Source organism: Thermobia domestica, chromosome 3 (genome assembly GCF_964235325.1).
Source record: "Thermobia domestica chromosome 3, izTheDome1.hap1.1, whole genome shotgun sequence".
Lineage (NCBI taxonomy): Eukaryota > Metazoa > Arthropoda > Insecta > Zygentoma > Lepismatidae > Thermobia > Thermobia domestica.
Window position 1 is genome coordinate 253875394 of NC_137456.1, and position 21137 is coordinate 253896530.

Here is a 21137-nt window from a genome sequence, read left to right on the forward strand (position 1 = left end):
ACCAATCGTTTTCAACCTATCTCTCGACTCATTTCGAACACTGAAAAGAAACTGCTTGTGCACAGTTTATTCAGTACATTTATACCAACATCCCATATTTATCTAAAAACATTTGTAAATAGTCTGCAATTCACAGTTTCTTTATACAGTAGCATTAGCACACTATTTACAGAAAATGATCCACATTTAACCGTTTGATAAACTGTTCATGAAGTCAGACCAGCTTGTCAGTGTTTGGTGTGTTGGAGTACCCTTCAAAAGAGGCTTTGTAGACAGCCACTCTGTGAAGTTGTTTGGACATTTTGGGCAGAGTATTGTAGGTGAGAGGCAAAGGGAGAGAACAGTGAGTGACTATGAAAATGTTTACCCCTGTTTCAAGTGTCCGTCCACAAGATGGATTTATGTGATTGTTCAAACCTGAGTCAATACACACTCACACAGGAAGCGGACAGTTGGAGAACAGGGGGGAATGACTGAATGTATGGGGGAGTATGCAAACCCAAAGGGAGAGGGAGGAAAACAGACAGGCAGTGAATTCTACAGAAAATGTGGATACAACGTACAAAAAGGAAGAATTCATATTCAAACTACCACAGAAAAGAAAAGGCTTTTCTAAAACGGTCCGTATAACGCTAAATAAACTGTAACGATCTCAGTAGTGAATTGAAGAGAATATTTTCCAGTTTATTAGGACTTTGCATAGTGGGATTTATCACTCGGGGATCCGCGGCGGCTCAGTGGTAGAGTGTTCACCTCTGGTTCGATCCCAGCTCCCGCTAAGTGAGTTTTGTGGTGGACAAACACAGTATACTTGGATTTTTTCGGACTTTTATTTCCTTCCACTTTCTTCACTCCACTATAGTCATCCATTTCATTATCATCGTCTCCTTTATCTCGGTGCATAATCGTGGGATGTTAAACTTAAATATATTCCTATGTGAAATTTGAATTAGAATATGATTGCAGGGGTGTCCACAAAGGGGGGGGGCAAGGACGCAAACTGCGTCATTGAAATATTTGGGGGGGTTAAAAATCTATATAAATATGTTTGAGGGGGTGTAAAAATTAATCGAAAAGATTTTTTTTTCATGGAAGAACACGTATGGATAGACAATTGGGGGGGTTGCGTCATGGACATAAGGGAGGGGCACCACTGATGATTGTGTTATTTGGATCACGAATACTGAAAAGTATCGTAACATGATAGAAAGTGTACAATGTAAGGTTTTGAAGTCATTAATGTACAGGAAAGCAGGTCTATATCCTGCTGAAGTAATAAACAACCTCTGCAATATTCTATAGCAATATATTTTACTGCATGAAGGCACACACTGACATGTTGCATAATTCCTCTATATGGCAAATGAGTGCTTCCTACATTAATATAGAATCAGTAGCTCAAGATATTGTGTTTGGAATGAGTGAAGATGTTTTTAGAACAATAGTGTACAGAGTGATGTATAAAGACCAATAAACAGATTAATTAAAGCATGTAAAAGTAAGGTGTATTTAAAAATTTCTTTGTATTGCACTTTATATAATGCTCTTGATTACAAGCAATACTGTAATTGAGCATCATGCCTCTTGTATTGAAATAAATAAATAAATAAACCAATACGCATGGGGTTATATCTGCATATCCCGCACATATTATTATTATTTAGTTTATGATTTCACAATGGCAAACAGGCGCAAATCCAGAAATTTGTTAGGAGAGGTCCAAGCTTTGGAGGGGAGGAATGCAATACTACAAGCCACTACGTCTATGCAGTATTGAACGAATTACTATTACTCTGCACCAGTGGCGTATTTATAATTTTGTTTCAGGGGGGGGGGCTTTGCTACCTTTATTCCTGAAAATGTGAAAATTTTGCAATATATTTCATTTACTTTAATATAGTAAAATGAAATTTCGGGAGGCTTAAGCCCGCCACTGCTCTGCACCCGAAATGAAAAGTAATTATAAAATATTTTCACCTATATTTTCAGGGAAAAAAAATGATAGAACTAGATTGCTTTTATAAGAGAAAGAGTACAGCGGTACAGATGAAGTGTATGATGCTACACCAATCATTTCTCTCTTAAAGTATAGTTTTGTTAATAAAGAGTAATGTATGTTGAGTTTCGGTGGGTCCCATGGGTGTGCCTCTGATGGCAATCATTTATGAAATTGAGTGTTTATTCCACTTTATGGAATAATGTTGTTTTGTTCAATTTTTTAAAAAATATTTTCAAATATTTTTAAATTTTAAGATGAAATTTTTATTTTTATCGTCCATAAAAATAACTTCTACTTTCCTAAATTACTGGGAAAGGGAGCAATATAAGCAACACAATAACTGAGGTTGGTCTAAGACCACGTTTCCACTTTACATGAATCTTGTAGCTGTCATAAAAAAAGACCTTGCTACCCGATCTTTCTATCTACTGTTTAGATTTTACAACTTCTTGTAAGCAAGAAAGGTATCACCACCCATGCAGCACTCCAGTCTAGTGGACAAACAATTAACCTCCTCATTAAAAAAGTGTATTTTGGCGCACTCTCCGTCCCTGTCCAAAAGAATCCGTTGTTTCGGAAGCGGCGAAACTGGTTTTTTCTTTATGACAGCGGTAGGGCGATAGCAGGTAGCAAGCAAGACGCCCCAGAAAGTTGGACACTGTTCGACTCCTTGCAAGAAGGCAAAAATGTTTTATGATCTTTTCAAGACTATGTGTACACGGTGAAATATGGTAGGGTTTCAAGATTTTATTATTATTATTATTATTATGACAGCTGCAAGTTCTTCTAACGTGGCAACCCATCTTAAGACTACAACAAAACTGACAGCTCTTGTGTTCTATACTCATTTCTGCTATATCTTTCCCAAAAAGGAAGAGAAGTCGCATTGTTTCGAAGGTAACAATATCCAACAATGCGATAAGAAAGTTGTTGTTAAGCACATCCAATCAGTGGTGCTAAGCACAGCAGATCTCTTGTGTAGTAGTTCATTATTGTAATCGATTTGCCTGTGTCTTCATCCACTGTGTCAATAACGTTGTCTGTTTCCGCAGGCAGATAGAATAGATACTCTACTCAAAGTCCCTTTCAAGCCCTTGGGGGGCTGAAACCTCCATCTGGGGACTCATAGTGGAATTACTCTGTTCATGATCTCGCTGGAGATAGAAAGGGGGAAGGGGGAAGGTTTGCAGAGGGTAATAATGACAGTCATCTAGTTTCAGCGTCACTGATCTACAACAATGTTGCCAGCACTTGTCAGAAAAATTGTCTACGAAAACAGTGTTATTTATCATTTTTAATTTCCATGGATTCAGGTCAGTAAAAGTACGAGGATCATTCAGAAAATAAAGACCTTTTAGTTACACAAACTGAAAAACAAAATTTATTTAAAAAAAAAAAAAAAAACAATTCTGTCTCATACCTGAAAGTTCCCTTATTTCTGTACATAATCAGGGCCTTCATTTAAAAGTTCGTCGTATCTGTTCACGAGCTTGAGAATTCCCATTGAAGTTTACTTGTGAAAAGAATAAAAAAAAACTGCACTTCCAACCTTTCTTGACTGACGACACATTTTACTGAACGTCCATGGGTTAGGTTAGGTTAAAACTGAGCATTATGGTTGTTATTGTTGCAGATGATAATTGGTACACTCTGGATAAAATTGATTTTAAATTATTAAAGGCTTCACGGTATAATAATAATAATAATAATAATAATAATAATAATAATAATAATAATAATAATAATAATAATAATAATAATAATAATAATAATAATAATACAGTGAAACCTCTGTAAAGCGGACAGCCGTAGGGAATCAATAATTGTCCGCTATAGAAAGATGTCCGCCTTAGAGAGGTTTTGATATTTTCTTACGTAAATTAGTAAAGAAGGTAATATGCAATTAGTAACAATATTTTTGGATGAATCATGTATTCACGAATATTACCAAAATGTTACTGCATCTGTGTTGTCCTCTGCTGTCCAATACTCTATGTTCGAGACACAAGATGGAAATAAGATGTTTAGTTCTCTGCACTTTACACTTACGTTTTCAGTATGTCGCTTTAATTTGTGGGTTAATTGCAGTCCAGTAGTGTCTTGTGACAATATGCATACCCGCGGGCAAAAACTACCGAACTTGTCTTCTGCTTGATTAGAGATTCCAGCAGGACAGTAGAATAACGTGTTATTCTAAACGGCGGGCAACTGTCAATCACTTTTGTGTCTAAAACAGCTTGGGTGGGAGTGGAATGCAAGCAAAGGACATGAGAGTGTTTTTAAACAGAGACTTTTCGTCTGGATTGCTGAGTAGACAGTTGAGGAGACAAAATGTCACAATACTTTCTTGGTGACACATGTATGAATTACTAAAAATGTATTTTTACAATACTTTTCAACTTATTTATAAGGAAAATGTCCGTAATACGGAGGTAAATAATGCCTAAAAGGACAGAAAAGATGTCCGTGTCCGTACTAGAGAGTGTCCGTTTAGAGAGGTTTGCCAATATGTTTTATCCTATTACAGTGTTTGGGGATTACAAAATATGTTCGTTACGGGAGGTGTCCGCTTTATAGAGGTGTCCGTTAGTAGAGGTTTCACTGTAATAATAATGTACCGTACAAAGACCTTATAGACCTTATAGGCCTTTTCGATTACATAAAATTCATTTTTAAACTCTAAAATTTAGCGATATACTGTGAAGGTGTGCGAAACCTCATATTTCCTTCTCGATTCTCACCAAGAGAACATGGTAGCTCAGTGGTAGTGCATTAATATTTTCTTGGTGGTTATATGGTCAAGTTTCACATCTTAGCAAAGGGATAACCTTGTTCTAGTCTCAGTGGAAATTAGGGATGGCCAAGTCTGGAATTTTTACTTTCCGGAATCCAGGAAATAAAACCGGAAAATTCTGGAATTCGAAAAATTTCCAATTTTTGAAAAATTCAGATCTCGGAAAAATTCCGGATTTCTGAAAAAATCCCGATCCCGAAAAAATCCGGATTTCGAAAAATTTCCCGAATTTTTCCGAATTTCGGATTTTTTGAATTGCGGAATTTTCTGGATTCCGGATGTTTCCTAATTCTGGAATTTATCTAACTTCCGGAATTTTCCGAAATCCGGAAAGTGAAATTTCCGATTTCGAAGAATAAATTTTTCGGAATCCGGATAATTTTGGCTATTCCTAATAGAAGACTATATAAATAGGACCCTACGTCTCATTAGTACTGAAAAGAGGAGTAAAACTGCAATCTAAACCTATCAAGCAAAATTTCGTTGGTTCGTTCCCAGTGCATGTAGTTTGTGTTACACACAATCGTGTTTGCGATCGAAAATCATCAACGGCATTTAAAAAAATTGGGAGGCTGTTATTTTTATATTCCCATATAATGATTCTATAATACTTGATTTGCCTTACAATACAATATATCTGTGGAAACAGACAGTGTCATCCGTGGGGAAATCTACCCCTTTCCCACTCTAGCGTCGTCACTGGTGGAGACATTAATCTAAAGATTTCATCTTATTTTAAACTTACAGCTTGTATTTTCGTTACTCTTTTGAAGATGGTTAACTTTCGGAATAACGTAGGAATTAAACGAAACAATTGCAGTTATCTACCACGGGAAGGCGTTTAACTACAACTGAAGGTTTCTTGGGGATTTTTTTTTTTTTTTAAAGAAGATACGTCCAACAACAGGAATTCGCATTAAATGAAACGTTAAGGTTTTTTTTTTTTTAAATCTTACTTTTGGTGTAGTACGTAAAAGTTGCCACCAACAAAACATAAATTTCAGAATTAATTAGCGTATTACGAAAAATAAAAGTAATGTCAATGTTGAAGAGACGACTAGATTCTCCATTAAGAGAAATTCAATTCCATTAGGCTAAGAGAAGACAATTAAGATCGGGTTGGAAGATGTGTAATTAAATCTGTTAATAGCTGCTGTTTACGTGTAAACGACTTAAGTTACAACATTAGTGTTCTTCTTGAGTACCTTAGGGAAACAGGGAAGAGGGTGGAATGTCAAAACACATTATTATGTTTGTGGCACACTCCCGTACCTTCCATTAAGTTTGGCCTCTAAATTAACTTTTCTTCTTTCAACTAAGAAAGTAGTCTAACATTAATTTGTTAGAGCGTAGTTCTAGAAGTCAAGTCGCATCTGCTTATATATCTATATATATAGTGGCGGATTCAGGATATGATCAAGGGAGGGGCTAAACCATAGTTTGCTGCTTTATCCAGTGTAAAGCAGGATTGAAGCCTATTTTATCCAGTGTATATCTGAGCGTGAAGGGGGGGGCTATAGCCCCCTTGGATCCGTGCCTGTATATACAAATGGTGATCAGAAAAATGGAAACACCTGAACGAAATTGCAACTTACCAGATTAATATGGTGTCGGGCCACCTTTCGCCTTCAAAACAGCCTTGATGCAACGTGGGATGGAGGCATAGAGGTCGTGAATGGTAGCAAGTGGAATTTTACACCATTCCTCGTGCAAGGCATCGGCCAGTTCTGTGAGAGAGGATGGAGGTGGAAATCGTCGCCGGAGTCGTGTTTCCGAGACGGACCACAGATGTTCAATTATGTTGAGATCTGGGGATTGGGCGGGTCAGGTGAGGTGTTGAACTTCATCCCGATGTTCCTCAAACCACGCTGCAACAACGCCAGCTGTGTGAATGGGTGCATTATCATCCTGGAAGATGGTCTCATTGTCCGGGAACAACATCCGGACCATAGGATGCAAGTGGTCTCCTAAAATTGCGAGATAATCGTTGGCAGTGATTCGTCCGCTAAGTGTGACCACAGGACCCAATGAAAACCATGATATGGCGGCCCACAGCATCACCGAGCCGCTGCCATGTTTCACAGTTGGGCGGAGACACTGCAGATCATAAGCTTCTTTGGGCGTTCACCACACATAAACACGGCCCGTGGTTGGGAATAGGGTGAAGGATGACTCATCCGACCATACCACACATTTCCAGTCCTCAACGGTCCAAGTTGCATGGTCGCGGCACCATTTGCGGCGTGCGAAAGCGTTATGGTCCCTGATGAGCGGTTTGGCCCTTGCAACACGACCCCGTAAGTTCGTGTCATTTAATTCGCGGCGAACTGTGATTGTCGAAACAGGGTGGGGGAGGTGCTGATTGAGTTCCTCCGTCACTTGCTCCGCAGTGGCACGACGGTTCTGCGTGACAATGCGCTTTAATACCCGGCGTGACCTGTCACTCATAATTTTCTTCCGCTTCCTCGATGTGGTTTTCCCGTGTGTTGTGTAGGCCGTCATCACCTTCGAAACTGTCCCACGCAACACACCTAACACAGTAGCCACTGCCGTCACACTCACTCCACATAACCGCACACCAACAATTTGCCCTCTTTGAAACTCTGAGAGGTCTCCCATTTTACACTACTTTCGTCTGCTGCAACCACTGGACACTGCTGTTCCACTGCGCCTGACGTAGTATGGAGACCGACCTAACACACCACCACCAGCGGTCCGGCGCTGCGGGCGCCACGACACCACTGCCAACCCATACATCTGACGTGTTGCCAACTACAGGTGTTTCCATTTTTCTGATCACCATCTGTATATATATATAATTAGCATCTGTAGGTTCTATATTATAATCCATTATCAAGTTCGTCATTGAGTATTATACGGAACAGTAAAAAAAGATCTGAACGTACCATTTCAGGAAACCTGAATGTTGGAAGTTTATCACACCATACAAGTTGTCCAAAATGTAGTAAATGGCGTGGGAGGGGTAATAATAATAAAACTCGTTTGCATTTGCATGAGACAAGTTTCGAGGGGCGGTAAAATCTGTCATAACTATATTACAGGTATTTAAAATAAATATTTCTTGTTGGAAGCATACTTCATGATGATGGTAGTTAAATTTACTAAGCTGATCTTCTTTTTCAATACTACATTCATAAATCATATTTAGGTCGCATTAGTTTAAGATCACATAGACAGTACTAAAGTAAATTGTCAAACAAATCCCACCATGAATTGTTTGAATGATTTCAAATACAAGAACTCAATTCTCGAACAGTAGCGAACACCTGTTCCATTTAGTTATCACAGTTTTGATATGAAAATTAGTCTTGTCTTTGTCACAAACAAGTTCCTTATTATTAAAGCTGGATTTTTAAAATTTTTAAACAGATGTACAAGGAAAATCAAGAAATAAAGATAAAAGAGTTAGTTGCACTGGAATTGCAAACTAATATATTGAGACTAAAGGTCGATATTGAATTCTATAAAAAGGATTACCATCTTTCTTCTGTAGGTGCGTTTGCTTTATCGTTCACTAACATAATAAATTATTACTTAAAGAAAAAGAAAGCAAACACAATGAGATTGTAGTGTTTAGGCCTTTCTGAGTGCGAGTGTGCTTCCCTCCCTTTCGTTTTTCATTATGGGATAGTATACTTAAAATCGAGGATTCAAGATTTGTTCTTTCTGGAGAAAGGAGGCTGCAAATGATGCCATTGTACGGAGTGTCAAATTGCCTAGGGCCGGCCCTGAATACAGAAATATAATGGAATGAGCTAAACTATAGATGGCAGTATGTTGGCAACTTATTTGAACTCTCTCTACTATTCAGCTCACATGAGTGTTTCCATTATATTCCTAGTTCAACTCATATTTCTTTAATGAGATGATTACCACTATTTTCCATCATGTCCCATATATATAAGTTGTTATCAAAATAATGGAAATATCTGTAGTTTTCAACACATAGGTTAAGATGTGTGAGGTGATAACACTGAAGGTGCAACCTAGTCCTCGTCAAGGTAGCCCTAGATTCTTGGTTGATTTGAAGTTCAGCGTCCCTTTCATCACCGAAGTTATATGAGACGTGAACCAGCTTAACTTGGGCTACCTGAGGACTTGGGGAACCTACAGCAAACATGAGATCCCATCAGAAATAGAACGTGAGTCTCCCACGCCGAAGGCGTATGCGCCAACCTAGAGTCACGTGGGATTTCATGCCTTGCTTCTCCAGTACACTACTAGCCCTCTTTTTCCTGATGCAATTCGGTTAATATATTTACTCTATATTCTAGAAAGCTCGTGGTATCGAAAATCAAATTAATAAGTGTTTATATTTCTTACGAGAATAGAACAAGAGAACAAAATGAATCTCGCCCGAATCGAATCTGGCCATCCGGTTTTAGATAGAGCAAGATCCCGAACCACAGAGAAATAAGGTGACGTGAGCTAGAGTCGTTAACAATAGACAAACGTCATATAACCTGCGTCAGCACAGATCTCTTTTTTTTTTCCCAATCACTATTCAAAAAAAGACGAGGAAAGAAAAGAAAAAAGTATTCATCTTGCAACACTGTAATCCATTCTATCCATCGGTTGTCGCGCCAGCCTGAGCCAGGAAGATCAATACAACAATCGAAGCCAAAGAGATTGTGAAGGCCTTCCTGTGCCTGTGGCTGTCGACTGAGAGAGTGTTGAATGAGTACCACAGATTTGGTTGTAATGACGAATAACTCACCTATTCAGTCATCCTCTTATATTTAAGGACAAAAGCAACAGAAAACCAGATTATTCGCTTGTCACTGAGAGAGAGGATTTTCCCCCCTTCCCATTTGGCACACTCAGCAAGCAAACAACAATAGACATAAAGGTTATTCTTCAACAAAGAGAAAAATACAGGAGAGATTGATTGTTAGCTAGTAGAACTGGTCACTGAGGAGGGTAAAGCTTCAAATCAGTAAGATTTTTTTTCCCTATTCACATGTAGACAGTGTCTAATGGTAGGAATAGCCTCTGGCCACACAGAGGTTGATCATATACAAGAAAAGTTGTAATATATGTTACTCTCTCGTGCATAGATGTACTTTTTACATGCAATTCCCGTACCATTATCATCTCTGTATTGGTTGATAGTTCCCACGACTATCGAGCTTCATTCATCGAGATTCGTGTTGATTCAGTTGCGTTATTGCCGGAATATTTTAATCCTACTTTGATTTCTTTTTCCTCTTGATTTATCATTTCGTGATTCACCATATTTTGCGTATTTATATGTTCAAATATTATTCAATTTGCATATTCATATATGGAAATTTTTGGATTAGCTTCACTCACAACAAAGTAAATATTTACTGTTCTATCGTGGGAATCTGATAGCAAGTATCAAAATAAGTAGATTTACATGTTAACTGTTGTCTTTTATGATTATATTTAATGGATGAGATGAATAATGATTAACAAGGATTAATTCACTTCAGCCTTGTCGTTGGACAGCCGTGAATTATGACACAGTTTAAACCAATTTTTCAAGGATATACAGAAATCCATGACATTTATATTCACAGGGTGCGTACAAAACTCTTCTTCTGGCAAGAAACAACGGTAATGTTATTACATTAATTCATTCAATTTATTTGCTGATTTTTGATTTAGCTCACAATAACATGAAATCTCTCGAGTAAGCATTATTTAAGTAAGGAAGGACACATTTCACAGAGCTAATCTGGGATTGAACTTGGAAAGTTTGATTGGTAGGAAGAATGATTTCAGATTTCTCCCTCGTGAGCTTTCAATGTACAGGGAGTTAAAAGTACCACTGCGAAAATACTTAACCCACACTGGCTGTTGTAAACAGAGATATGATGCTGTATTGTGGAGTGTATGAATGGAACAATTTCTTCAAATCTCTATTATTCGAAAATGTATTATTTATTCAAATAAATTGTGTAAAAGTTCGGGTTAGTATTCGAATTTTAAAATTTTAAACGCTATGTGCATATATTTTATACACACTGGCACTATTACTATGAGCCTGTTTAAAGGGACAGGTTTTGTCTATAGATGTCACTACAGTCTTCGTATATCATGTATTTTTTACCTTTCACGAAAATTCACGATTTCTCTTACAAATTTCAACCAAGAGGCTTCAAATTTTTAGAGAAGGAACTTCATAACCTATCGAAGGCAACAATCCGTGCCGATTCTTTATTTAGAATTTTCTTCATTGTTAAAATGGCTTGATAGTTGAAATGGATATCCAAACCTTTAACAATGGAACTATTTCAACAATGAAGAAAATTCTAAATAAAAAAATCGGCACGGATTGCTGCCTTCGATAGATTATGAAGTTCTTTCTCTAAAAATTTGAAGTCTCTTGGTTGAAATTTGTAAGAGAAATTGTAAATTCTCGTGAAAGGTAAAAAATACATGAGAGAGATACGAAGACTATGGTGACATCTATCCGCAAAACATGTCTGTTTGCACCAACCTTAACGTATTTCTCAATGGGTCGGTGAACCTGCTGCCTTCAAATAATATATTTGATTATCCTTCTTAGCGCTTAAAATGTTAACGTCACTGGTACACGTTTCGCAGTGTATCTAGAAGAGTTTAAGAGTAAAACAGGTTGATTGTAAATTAAATACAATAAATTGTACTTACCTTACTAGCTTTGGATTTCCTGGGGAAAACGGAAGCGAGCGGAAGACGAATAGCTTCCAGAAGCCGTGTCTTTCGTGTCACTCCTCCTCCACCACCCCCACTGGCCTCTTTGGACTCTCCACCACCAGCTGCTGCTCCTTCCTCACCTACACCCACAACCTCCTTCTTACAGGGTTCCTCAACTACCCCATCGTCCTGTTCCGGAATCTCAATCTCCACCTGCTGCTGACCCTCCTGGAAACAGGAAGAACACAACAACTCACTTCGAGTGCCTCACTTCATAACAAAGCATTCATGAAAAGACAAAAGCAACCAACGCAAAACAGGAAAGTATTATACAGAACCCGTTGAAAAGGCACTTTTCACGTTGAAAAATGAAAAGCAAGCTTGTATACTAGAAGTTGATGGCACTCTTCCTTCCTATTGTAGGCGTACCACAAGAAAGTCAAGTTGAAATTTTCATTGTTTTGTCACTACATTGTAGTACAGCATATACACGAGAAAAACGAAAAATCAGCAAAAGATTTTCTACTGACTGTCGGTCAGTTTCCAAATTTCGAAAAGTGTCTCAATACGATCTTCGTTTTTGCTGCAAGCATTACTTAAGAACTTAAGGATGTAATATTTTCCATCAAGAGTAGTATTAGTGCTTCCTTCCATCTAATTTACCTAATCCTTCCTCACTTAAGTCCTGCCATCTTGGCCGCCGGCAGAGTAAGGTAAGAGGTGAGTACTGCCTCCTTTGGATTTTCTAAAGGATAACTTGTTAACTCGTATAGGATGCTGTATTTGTTCTTACAATCAACACTGAATTAATAAGATTTTTTTCATGTAACACTGACACTTAATACTGATTAGCTGAAGGCATGAAACCAGGTGTTAATTTAAGAAGAGGTTCAGTTATCCTAAATATATGTTAGATCTGTTTACATACAAGAAAATTGCTACCGTATTTAATATATCTACATTAAATATTGAGTTGAGGAATTAAAAAAAATGATGTTTTTTTTAATTTAAAAATGCACGCAGGAAAATGTGTTTATGTTATTTAAAATAAAATCGTTTACTCTATAAAATCGTTTACTCCTTCGTGGCTGTGGTTAGCGTACGCGCATTTGGCGTGGGAGACCCGGGTTCGATTCTCGGTGGGAGTTCCTGTGGTTCGGATTCCACGTTAATCAGTAGGTCCACGTCTCATATAGCCTCGCTGCTGAACGGGACGTTAAACTCAAAATCAACTCAACTCTACAAGATGGTGTGTTTTGATATTTTAAAGTTTTAGATTTTTAGTCTTTTCAGATCATTAAAATGGAACGTCGAATGGACAAATCTGAACATTTTTAACACATTTGCTGTTTGCATTTAATAGCTGCTCGTGAAATTTCTGCTGTGTATGGAAAAAGAACAATCTCTGTCGTTGGTTTCTAAGCTTCACAAATCGAAGTTTCGGCCTCAAGGACCAGCGGTCAACTAAGTGTATTCGATGAGGAGCGATTAAATCACCTTCTTCACAAAAATAAACGTAAAATGATGAGAGAATTGGTGGAGAAGATGGACTGTGATCCAAAAACTTTGGTAAACCATCTTCATTTAAATGAAATGTATCAGTTTTACGTCCCACAGTTATGCTGTGTAAGCTAAAGGAGACAGTGATGATGAGAATGAATCAAATGATGGAATGAAGAGAGTGGGGGTAAAGAGGGATACCCGAGAAAACCTACACACACAAAGCCCAATTGGCGCGACCTGGGATCAAATCACGGATCCCACGCACTAGAGATGAACGCTCTATCTCTAAGCCACAGCAGCCCCTACTTTCATTCAATTGGAAAGGTTCAGAAACTCGGCACTTAGCTGCAACACACTTTGAGCGAAAACAACCAAAATCAACGCTCCACATTCACCACAGGTTTGCTTGCTCAACATCGCTCAACACATGTACAAACAGCATTTTCTTTACTGCATTGCTACAGCCGATTAAAAAAATGGTGCCTTTACGTCAATATGAAACAGCAAAAGGAATGGCCCAGTCCCAACAAACAAGCGACTCCGAAAGAGAAACAATAATTTCATCCTCACAAGACGCTGTTGTGTATAATATGATGGGAATCGGAAGGCATAATTCATTAAGAACTGCCTGAGCGCAACCAAACACTCAACAAAGAGCTCTACGTTCAATAATTGCACTCAGTCAGCGAAACGATTCAACAAAAAAGACCGAATAAGCAAAAGATCCTCATATAGCCAATATTACTAAAGCCACAATCTAACAACTCTTATGGAAAGTACTGACTCATCCTCCGTACTCTCTAGACCTGGTGCCGTCAGATTTTAATCTTTTCAATTGCTTTTGAGCGGTTTGCGCGGTGTATCTTTCAATAATGACATGAAATTGAGCGTTTGGTCGGAAAAATTCTTTGGGTCAAGACCGAGAGCGTCGATGCATTGAAAAACCTTATTTGGCGATGAAGGGAACTCGTATACAACAATGGAGAATATTTTATTGATTAATTTGTTGTGGTTTATTTATTTTCTTTCTTTATTTATTTGAAAAAGAGAAAATGATCATGAATTATTCCTCAGCTCAATACTATAGCACTATAATATATTTACTTAAGCTAATGCAGTGATCCAATTTCCGTAATTAATTGTGTACGTGTGCATGAGTTTATGTATATTTGCGACTGCGCTTGTATATCGGTACCTTCTTTCTAGTTTCTACCCTTTGAACAACTCCTACGAACGTCCCGGCCTAACATATTTTCTATAAAGGTAACCGAGAAAGTTCTGTCGCTTTTTCACTCACCACCTTCGAACATCGATATGTCACCTAAGACGTACCTCGAAGATCTAAAATAGTCCCCATCAACATCGACGACCTTCTGCCGACGTTCTGAAAGGCCATGGATTCCATCGCGGTAGAACTTGGTGGGCCATGAAGCGAAGAAGGTATCAAGTGCATTTTGCACCTCAACTAGGGATTTGCATTGGCGTCTTCTAAGGTGATTGTCCAAGGAATGGAACAGGTTATAATCGGACTGTGCAATGTCCGGAAAGTATGGCGGATGCAATAGTGTTTCCCATCCAAGACGTAGGATAGTGTCCTGGGTCATCCTATCCACGTGGGGCTTAGCGTTGTTCTGTAACAGGAGGACCCTTTTGCGATTAAGAAGTGCTGGCTGCAGAAGTTTGAGGGTTTTTTGAACACGGCTCAACTGCTGACAGTACACAGTTGCATTGATGCTCTGACCAGCTGGTAGCAGTTTCCAATGCACGATGCCGCAAGCAGGCCACCAAACACACAGTAGAATCTTCTTCTGCAGCAGTGCTGTTTTCGTCTTTTTGGAAAGCAGTTCATGGGATGCTCACCAATAATGACGGCGCCGTGGAGCTTCGAAGACATGTCAATACGTAGACTTCTTATCACATGTCAATACTCTGTCCAGAAATGGCTCCTTCCTCAGACGAGACAGTAAAGAAACACAGGTGTCTGCTCGCGTTGCCTTCTGGCCCGGAGTTAAGTCATGTGGGACCCATCGACACAACTTGTACCGTAGTGCTTCTCAAATTGATGGAGGTGCTGCCGAATGGTTTCTCCACTCATACTGAATTGTAGTCCCAATTGCTCAAATGTCTGGCCACTGTTCGCCTCAATTGCTGCCTGAAGATCTTCATTTTGCACGTGCGTTGGTCTTCCGGCACGTGGTCCGTCTTCGAGTGTTTCGTCACCGTCCTTAAACTTGTTAAACCGCCGCTGCTCTGTGTAGTCACGACACCCTCACCAAAGGCTTGGCATAACTTCTGTCACACTGCAGCGGCGTTTGACCTCAGTTAGAACTCGTAGAGTATACACGGCCTTATGACGCTCTGTGGAGATCCCATGTTCCCTCTGTCCTTATACGCAAGTTCACGGCGTAACTGAACTGCCACAACCAGATGGTATGTTGGATATACCCACACCAACAATTGACCATTGCCTTATCTCCATTCGCATTCAACTCACGGTGTGAGGGCTAATGGAACAAATACCTCCAAGAAAAGCGACAGCACTTTCTTCTTTACCTTTATATTACGACTTTCAGATTATACTTCCACCTCAAATAGGGCCCTAATAATTTCTGATCCTCTTTTTAATCGTTTTACCTATTTTTCAACTTCTGTAAACGATGTGGTTTCTTCACTCTATAAGACGTCATGGTGCCTTACATGAAGAAATATTGATCGACGTGTCCAACTAAACGTCGGTGTAATGTAACCATAAGTATTTTGTTCTTTAGTTGTTTACTGGTGTGCTCTAAGTTTAAATTATTTAATTAAAGTTAATGTAATTCAGAAAACAACAGGCAAATGCCTAATTACAGTTTTCTATAACTGTATAATAATACACTTTAAAATACACATTTAATAACATAATAATACAATAGCAAAATATGTTTTATTACTTTAAAATACATATAGAACGATATACAGTTCTTTTATTTAGAATAAAATTGTCTATAACTAAATATATTTATTTCTGTTGTAACGTCTTATTATATAAAAAACATTTTTCTGAAAGACGATACATTATGCATTAATACTTTGTGCTGAGAGATGGAATATGGCATTATGAGGTCTCGTTGCTCTATGTGGAACGCGAATATTGATTTCTGATAACAAATATTCTGAATCTATTGCACTATGAATTATTTTATGTAAGAAAGATAAAAATGAAATGAGTTCTCCTGGTTTCAAGTGATCGTAATGAATATTTGCTTCGAAGATCTTCGTACTTCGCAAATTTCGGATATATCTCTGTTGTTTTTATATGTTAAAAAAACGCACAGCTTTAGTTTGAGTGTTTTCGATTGTGTTTACGTATTTCTAACAATTAGAACCTCAAATTTTCGCTGCATTTAATCCTCAATCTATTTCTCCATTACAAATTCCTTAAAAAAAAATCCTTTCTACTCTTTTGAATTTCAGGGGAAAGAAGCTTATCACCCTATTGTATTATTCACTGCCTTAGTGATAGCATCTTGCTACACTAAGTGAATGAGCTAGAAGCTGATTTCGGATACAATACATAATCAGGCAATATATTTCAATTAGATTAGCGAAAATATAAAGTAGAGGTGAGGGCACGAAAAGTTCTTCTCCGGATACACTTCCAGTAGATCTCAAACTTTAAAATTACTGTATACTTATTAATCCCAAATTATTTTTTGTTTCAGAATTTGTAATCCTTTCTGAACTTATTGATTCTGACCTCACTTAATATATTTTGATGATTTTTGTGGTAGCAGGTTGACTGATACCAGGTCCTTATTGTAAAAAGCGAAATAATTATATAACAAAAAAAAATCCATTAACAAAAAGGGATACAAAATAAATTGTTCCCATTTGGGAACAGTGAGCTTAAATGGGTAAGCTAACATTTTGTCACTATTGGGTTCGAAAATCAAGTCTCTGACTCTTTTTCTTTTCATAGATGCTTTCGTAAGGTAACGTGGTCAAGATCGCACAGCAAAACAGATGGAACTAAAGTACAGTGATAAGTAAATCAAGTTGAAAGAACTTATTACAGTAGCTTCATGATGACACGATACACATTAGATTATAACGTTCCTGCACGAATCACCATAGAAAGGGCCACAGTGAGTTAGTGGCACAGCACTTTTTTCTGGTGCAAGGTATTCCTGGTTCGATTCCAAGCAATATGAGTTTGTGGATACTGATTTTATCGGCGTTCTCCCGTGTCCTCCTACATTTTGATTCTATTAATTCTTGCATAATGATTCACTTTCATTAATTATCCATCTTCCTGGTTTGATCCCAGCTCACGCCAAGTGAACTTTATGGTGAACAAACACAAGTGTGCGTGGGTTTTCTCGGGGTTCTCCCGTTTCTTCCCACTTTCTTCATTCCACCATTTTATTCATTTCTCATCATCACCATCTCCTTTAGCCTATACGGTATAACTGTGGGACGTAAATCTGAAAAATTTCATTTCATTAATTATCCATCTTCTTTAACCTGAGGGCTATGATCGTGGAATATAAAATTACAAATTTCATTCATTTCATTTTAAACTGCAAAGAGAATTCGTAGTTTATTTATGGTTCTTTTTCAGAATAAAGAATCCTTTACTTTTCTAGAATTTTCTAAATAATATATCATTCTAGTGCCTTTCACCAAACTCCTATATTCTATTATTCATCACATTAATATATGTTTTGTCATCGCGAGCTACACAAGAACGTGCTTTCAAAGAGTATTCTTCATCTCACCATTTGTCAACTATATGAAAGTAAGGTTGAATTATTTGAACCCTTCGGGGTTTCGTACCAAAGTATTTAGTTTAGTTTTTCAGTTCACATAGACCACAAAATGTGGGGAAGTTTTTACCCTAAGCATTGTTCATATCCATAGCGTGACCACCCGAGTGGTTCTCTAATTGCCAGGGTTTACCAACTGAAAAAAAAATAAACTCCCCCTTGCATGAATGTTTTGAAGTTGTTTCACATAAGTTTTCGCGAATGTGACTTGTGGTAAAAATATTGGCTTATAACTACAATCCTTGTCAGTGGCTATTCTACAGAACACTGACTCTCTTCACTGCAGGGGGTATACTTCTAACTCCAAAAGGGTTACCAACGCTTATACAGGTCCAAAAGCGTGATGAATATTATGCTTCTGTATTGAAATATGAGGAAAGAGCTAGTGGGTTCGCATACAGAAAATGGCAGATGGTCAGAGTCGGCTAATAACAGTGGTTAGTGATCCAGCTCATACAACTGCAGTGTAGTTAGTAAAGGATTTCTCAACCAGTTTGAGTTGATCCTCTTCACACTGCTCGTTGAAATCTCTCAACAAAACACTTTGGCGACAACGACACCGCATAAGCATTCACAAGAGTTGGTTGGACAAGGCAAGGAAGGGTGAGAATCATTTGCATGAGAATCATATTGCAAATGAGAATAATAATAAGCCTGAAAAAACGTTAAAAAAAGAAAATAGTCAGAAGCAACTTCAATCCAATTTCGACTCAGATTGAATCAGAGTTTATGTGTTAGGAGGAACTGTAGTTAAATTGTTTGAGTTTGATCACTCAAGCTTTCTAAAAATGTTAAACGATTCTGTTACAGGATTAATTAATTTGGAACGTGATATCGATTACAATATAACAAAACTAATCTTAAAATCTGAATGTAAACTCTTTGTTCACATAAATGTATAATGCAATGATACAAGAGAATACTTCAACGATTTATAATACTTTAGAAGAGTTAACATACTAAGAGAATATTGTCACTACCACAATTTACAGAATATAACTCCTTCGTGATGGCATTCATTAACGATGTAGAATACATGCGCTCTTTTTTAAAGTTCATTAACATAGACTATTATTTTTCTCTTTTCTTTGAAATAAATTGGAATGTTAAAAAGTGGGAGGAAACGGGAGTATCCTGAGAAAGTCCATGGACATGATGCTGTCCTCCACAAGCTTATTTCGGTGGGGATCGAACCAGGGACCCCACGCGCCAGAGGTAAGCGCTCTATCACTAACCCATCGTGCCCCCCTATCTGGAAATAATGAATTTTCTTCTCAAATGTAAATTTGGGCTGGAAATGTTTCTTCCACTTTTTTGATCTTCAGCTTCCTCTTTTAACTTCCAACATTTTCTTCCATTCTTCAAATCGTCGATCAGTTGTGTTCTTCTTCCTATTCCTTGCTTTTCTTCCATGTGTCCTTCTATTAGCGCTATGAAAAAGACAATTCTTTCGCAAGATGTGTCCAATCCAATTGGCTTCCTACAAAGAATGATGGCTAAAAGCGTCATCTTCTCTCCTATCCGTTTTAAAACATCTCCGTTTGTTACTCTCTCTCTCTCTACCCATTTTGTCTTCTCCATCTTCCTCCAACACCACATTTCAAAGCACTCTATATATTTCTTCTCTAACTTTCGTAGTGTCCAAGTCTCTGAATCATACAGTCCAATACTCCATATATAACACTTGACCAACTTCTTCCTTAGCCTGCTAGTTAAGAGTGATCTTCTTGTTAAATACTTCTTTGGCTACAGCAATTCTTGACTTGATCTCTCTGGTGCTGTAAGCGTCTTTCATCACAATACTTCCCAAACACTTGAAATTATTGACCTCTTCAAATAATTTTACTATTTAATAATTCAAATGTAATTTAAGTAATATTACATTAATACGTAGCGCATTAAAATTATAATCAGTTCTAAAGAAAACAAAAAATAATTCTCATATAAATCAATGGACTAAAAATCCAGGTTAGGACAGAGATTGAACATTATTAATAGTACTGAAGACTGCCATGGTTACATTTATATGCTCAAGTCATTTTTACATAAAACTTGTTATTTCTATAACTTTTATACCTAAGTTTTCTTCTGAATTACGGAACTTTAAATTCTAGTTTAACACACAATTGAATGGTGTTCATCGGTCGAGGCAATTTTTCTTTTAGTTCGGTTTTAATGTCGATGCACAAGAAGTAGAGAAGAAACGGTACAGAGGTATGAATAGCTCAGAATTGAAAGCTGTATCAAAATTAATAATCTAAAAAGCAAGAAGAAATATAGATCGCTCCGATGGGAGCAAGTCGATGGCCAAGAGCAACAGTGAGCTATTCTCACCCAAAATTGAACATAAGACGATATTCTTTCACTTATATTGTGTGACGACATATACATAACTTCTTCTTCTTCTTCTTTAAATCTCGCTGCAATAATACTTGCTAATATAGTATGAAAATTTCACGCGCCTTATACTGTACAGGGTTAGCCTAAATGATTCATCGGGTTTCAAAGCACTGTTTATTTACAAGTATACGACGTACAAAGACAGATGAAGCATGAAAAGATAGAAACGCTCACCAAGTTTCTGGTACATTCTACAAATGTTCAATATGTGTGCCCTTGGTCACCCGGCACACATCCAAACGATAATCCAGTTCCGCCCCTACGTTCAAAAGTATGTTTCCGTCAATGTCCGTCACAGCAGCAATGATGCGTTCCTGCAGTTCTTCCAGCGCTGTAGGCATTGGGGGTACATAAACTTTGTCCTTAACACAATCCCACAGGAAGGAATCACATGGCGTGACATTTGGCGACCTGGGCAGGCACAAAGTTCTGTCTCACGAGCTCCAACGATTTCCTCTGAGACACGCGATTGCTCCGTGCTTATTCCTTTACACAGGCAACCAGTATCACGAAATTGACAAAATCAACGCAAAATACTCGGGTGGCCAGTTGCAGTTTTTCCGTATTTTCGTACGAATCCACGCTCGTAACCGAGGAACACTTCACATATTCTAACACACAAAAACTCTTCTCCTGCATTGCCACTATCCTCTGGAATGCCGTCACAGGCCTGTCATCTAGCGTGCACGCGAGCCATGAGGCGGCTCTTTAAACTTGGTAAGTGTATCTATAAAGGTAACCAAGAAAGTTCAACGCTTTTTGTGGAGATCGATGTTCAATTGGGCCGTGGGTTGAATGCGAATGAAGATAAGACTAGGGTCAGTTGTTGGTGTGGGTATATCCAACATACTACTAGGTTGTGGAAGTTCAATTACATCGTGAACTTGAGTACGGACAGAGTGAACATAGGACTTCCAAAGATCATCACAAGGACGTGTATCCTGTACGAGTTCAAACTGGGGTCAAA

The 21137-nt window shown here is 38.0% G+C and overlaps 1 protein-coding gene across 2 annotated transcripts in view; it reads right to left on the reverse strand.

Moving 5' to 3' along the window:
- The window catches only part of Nrt (Neurotactin), a 547731-nt gene that overhangs the window by 142300 nt on the left and 384294 nt on the right, over window positions 1-21137 (reverse strand). For both annotated transcript variants that reach the window (XM_081752316.1, XM_081752317.1), the window contains exon 4: window positions 11454-11687. In XM_081752316.1, coding sequence (XP_081608442.1) covers window positions 11454-11687 — 234 coding nt within the window. The remainder of the gene's footprint in view (window positions 1-11453; window positions 11688-21137) is intronic.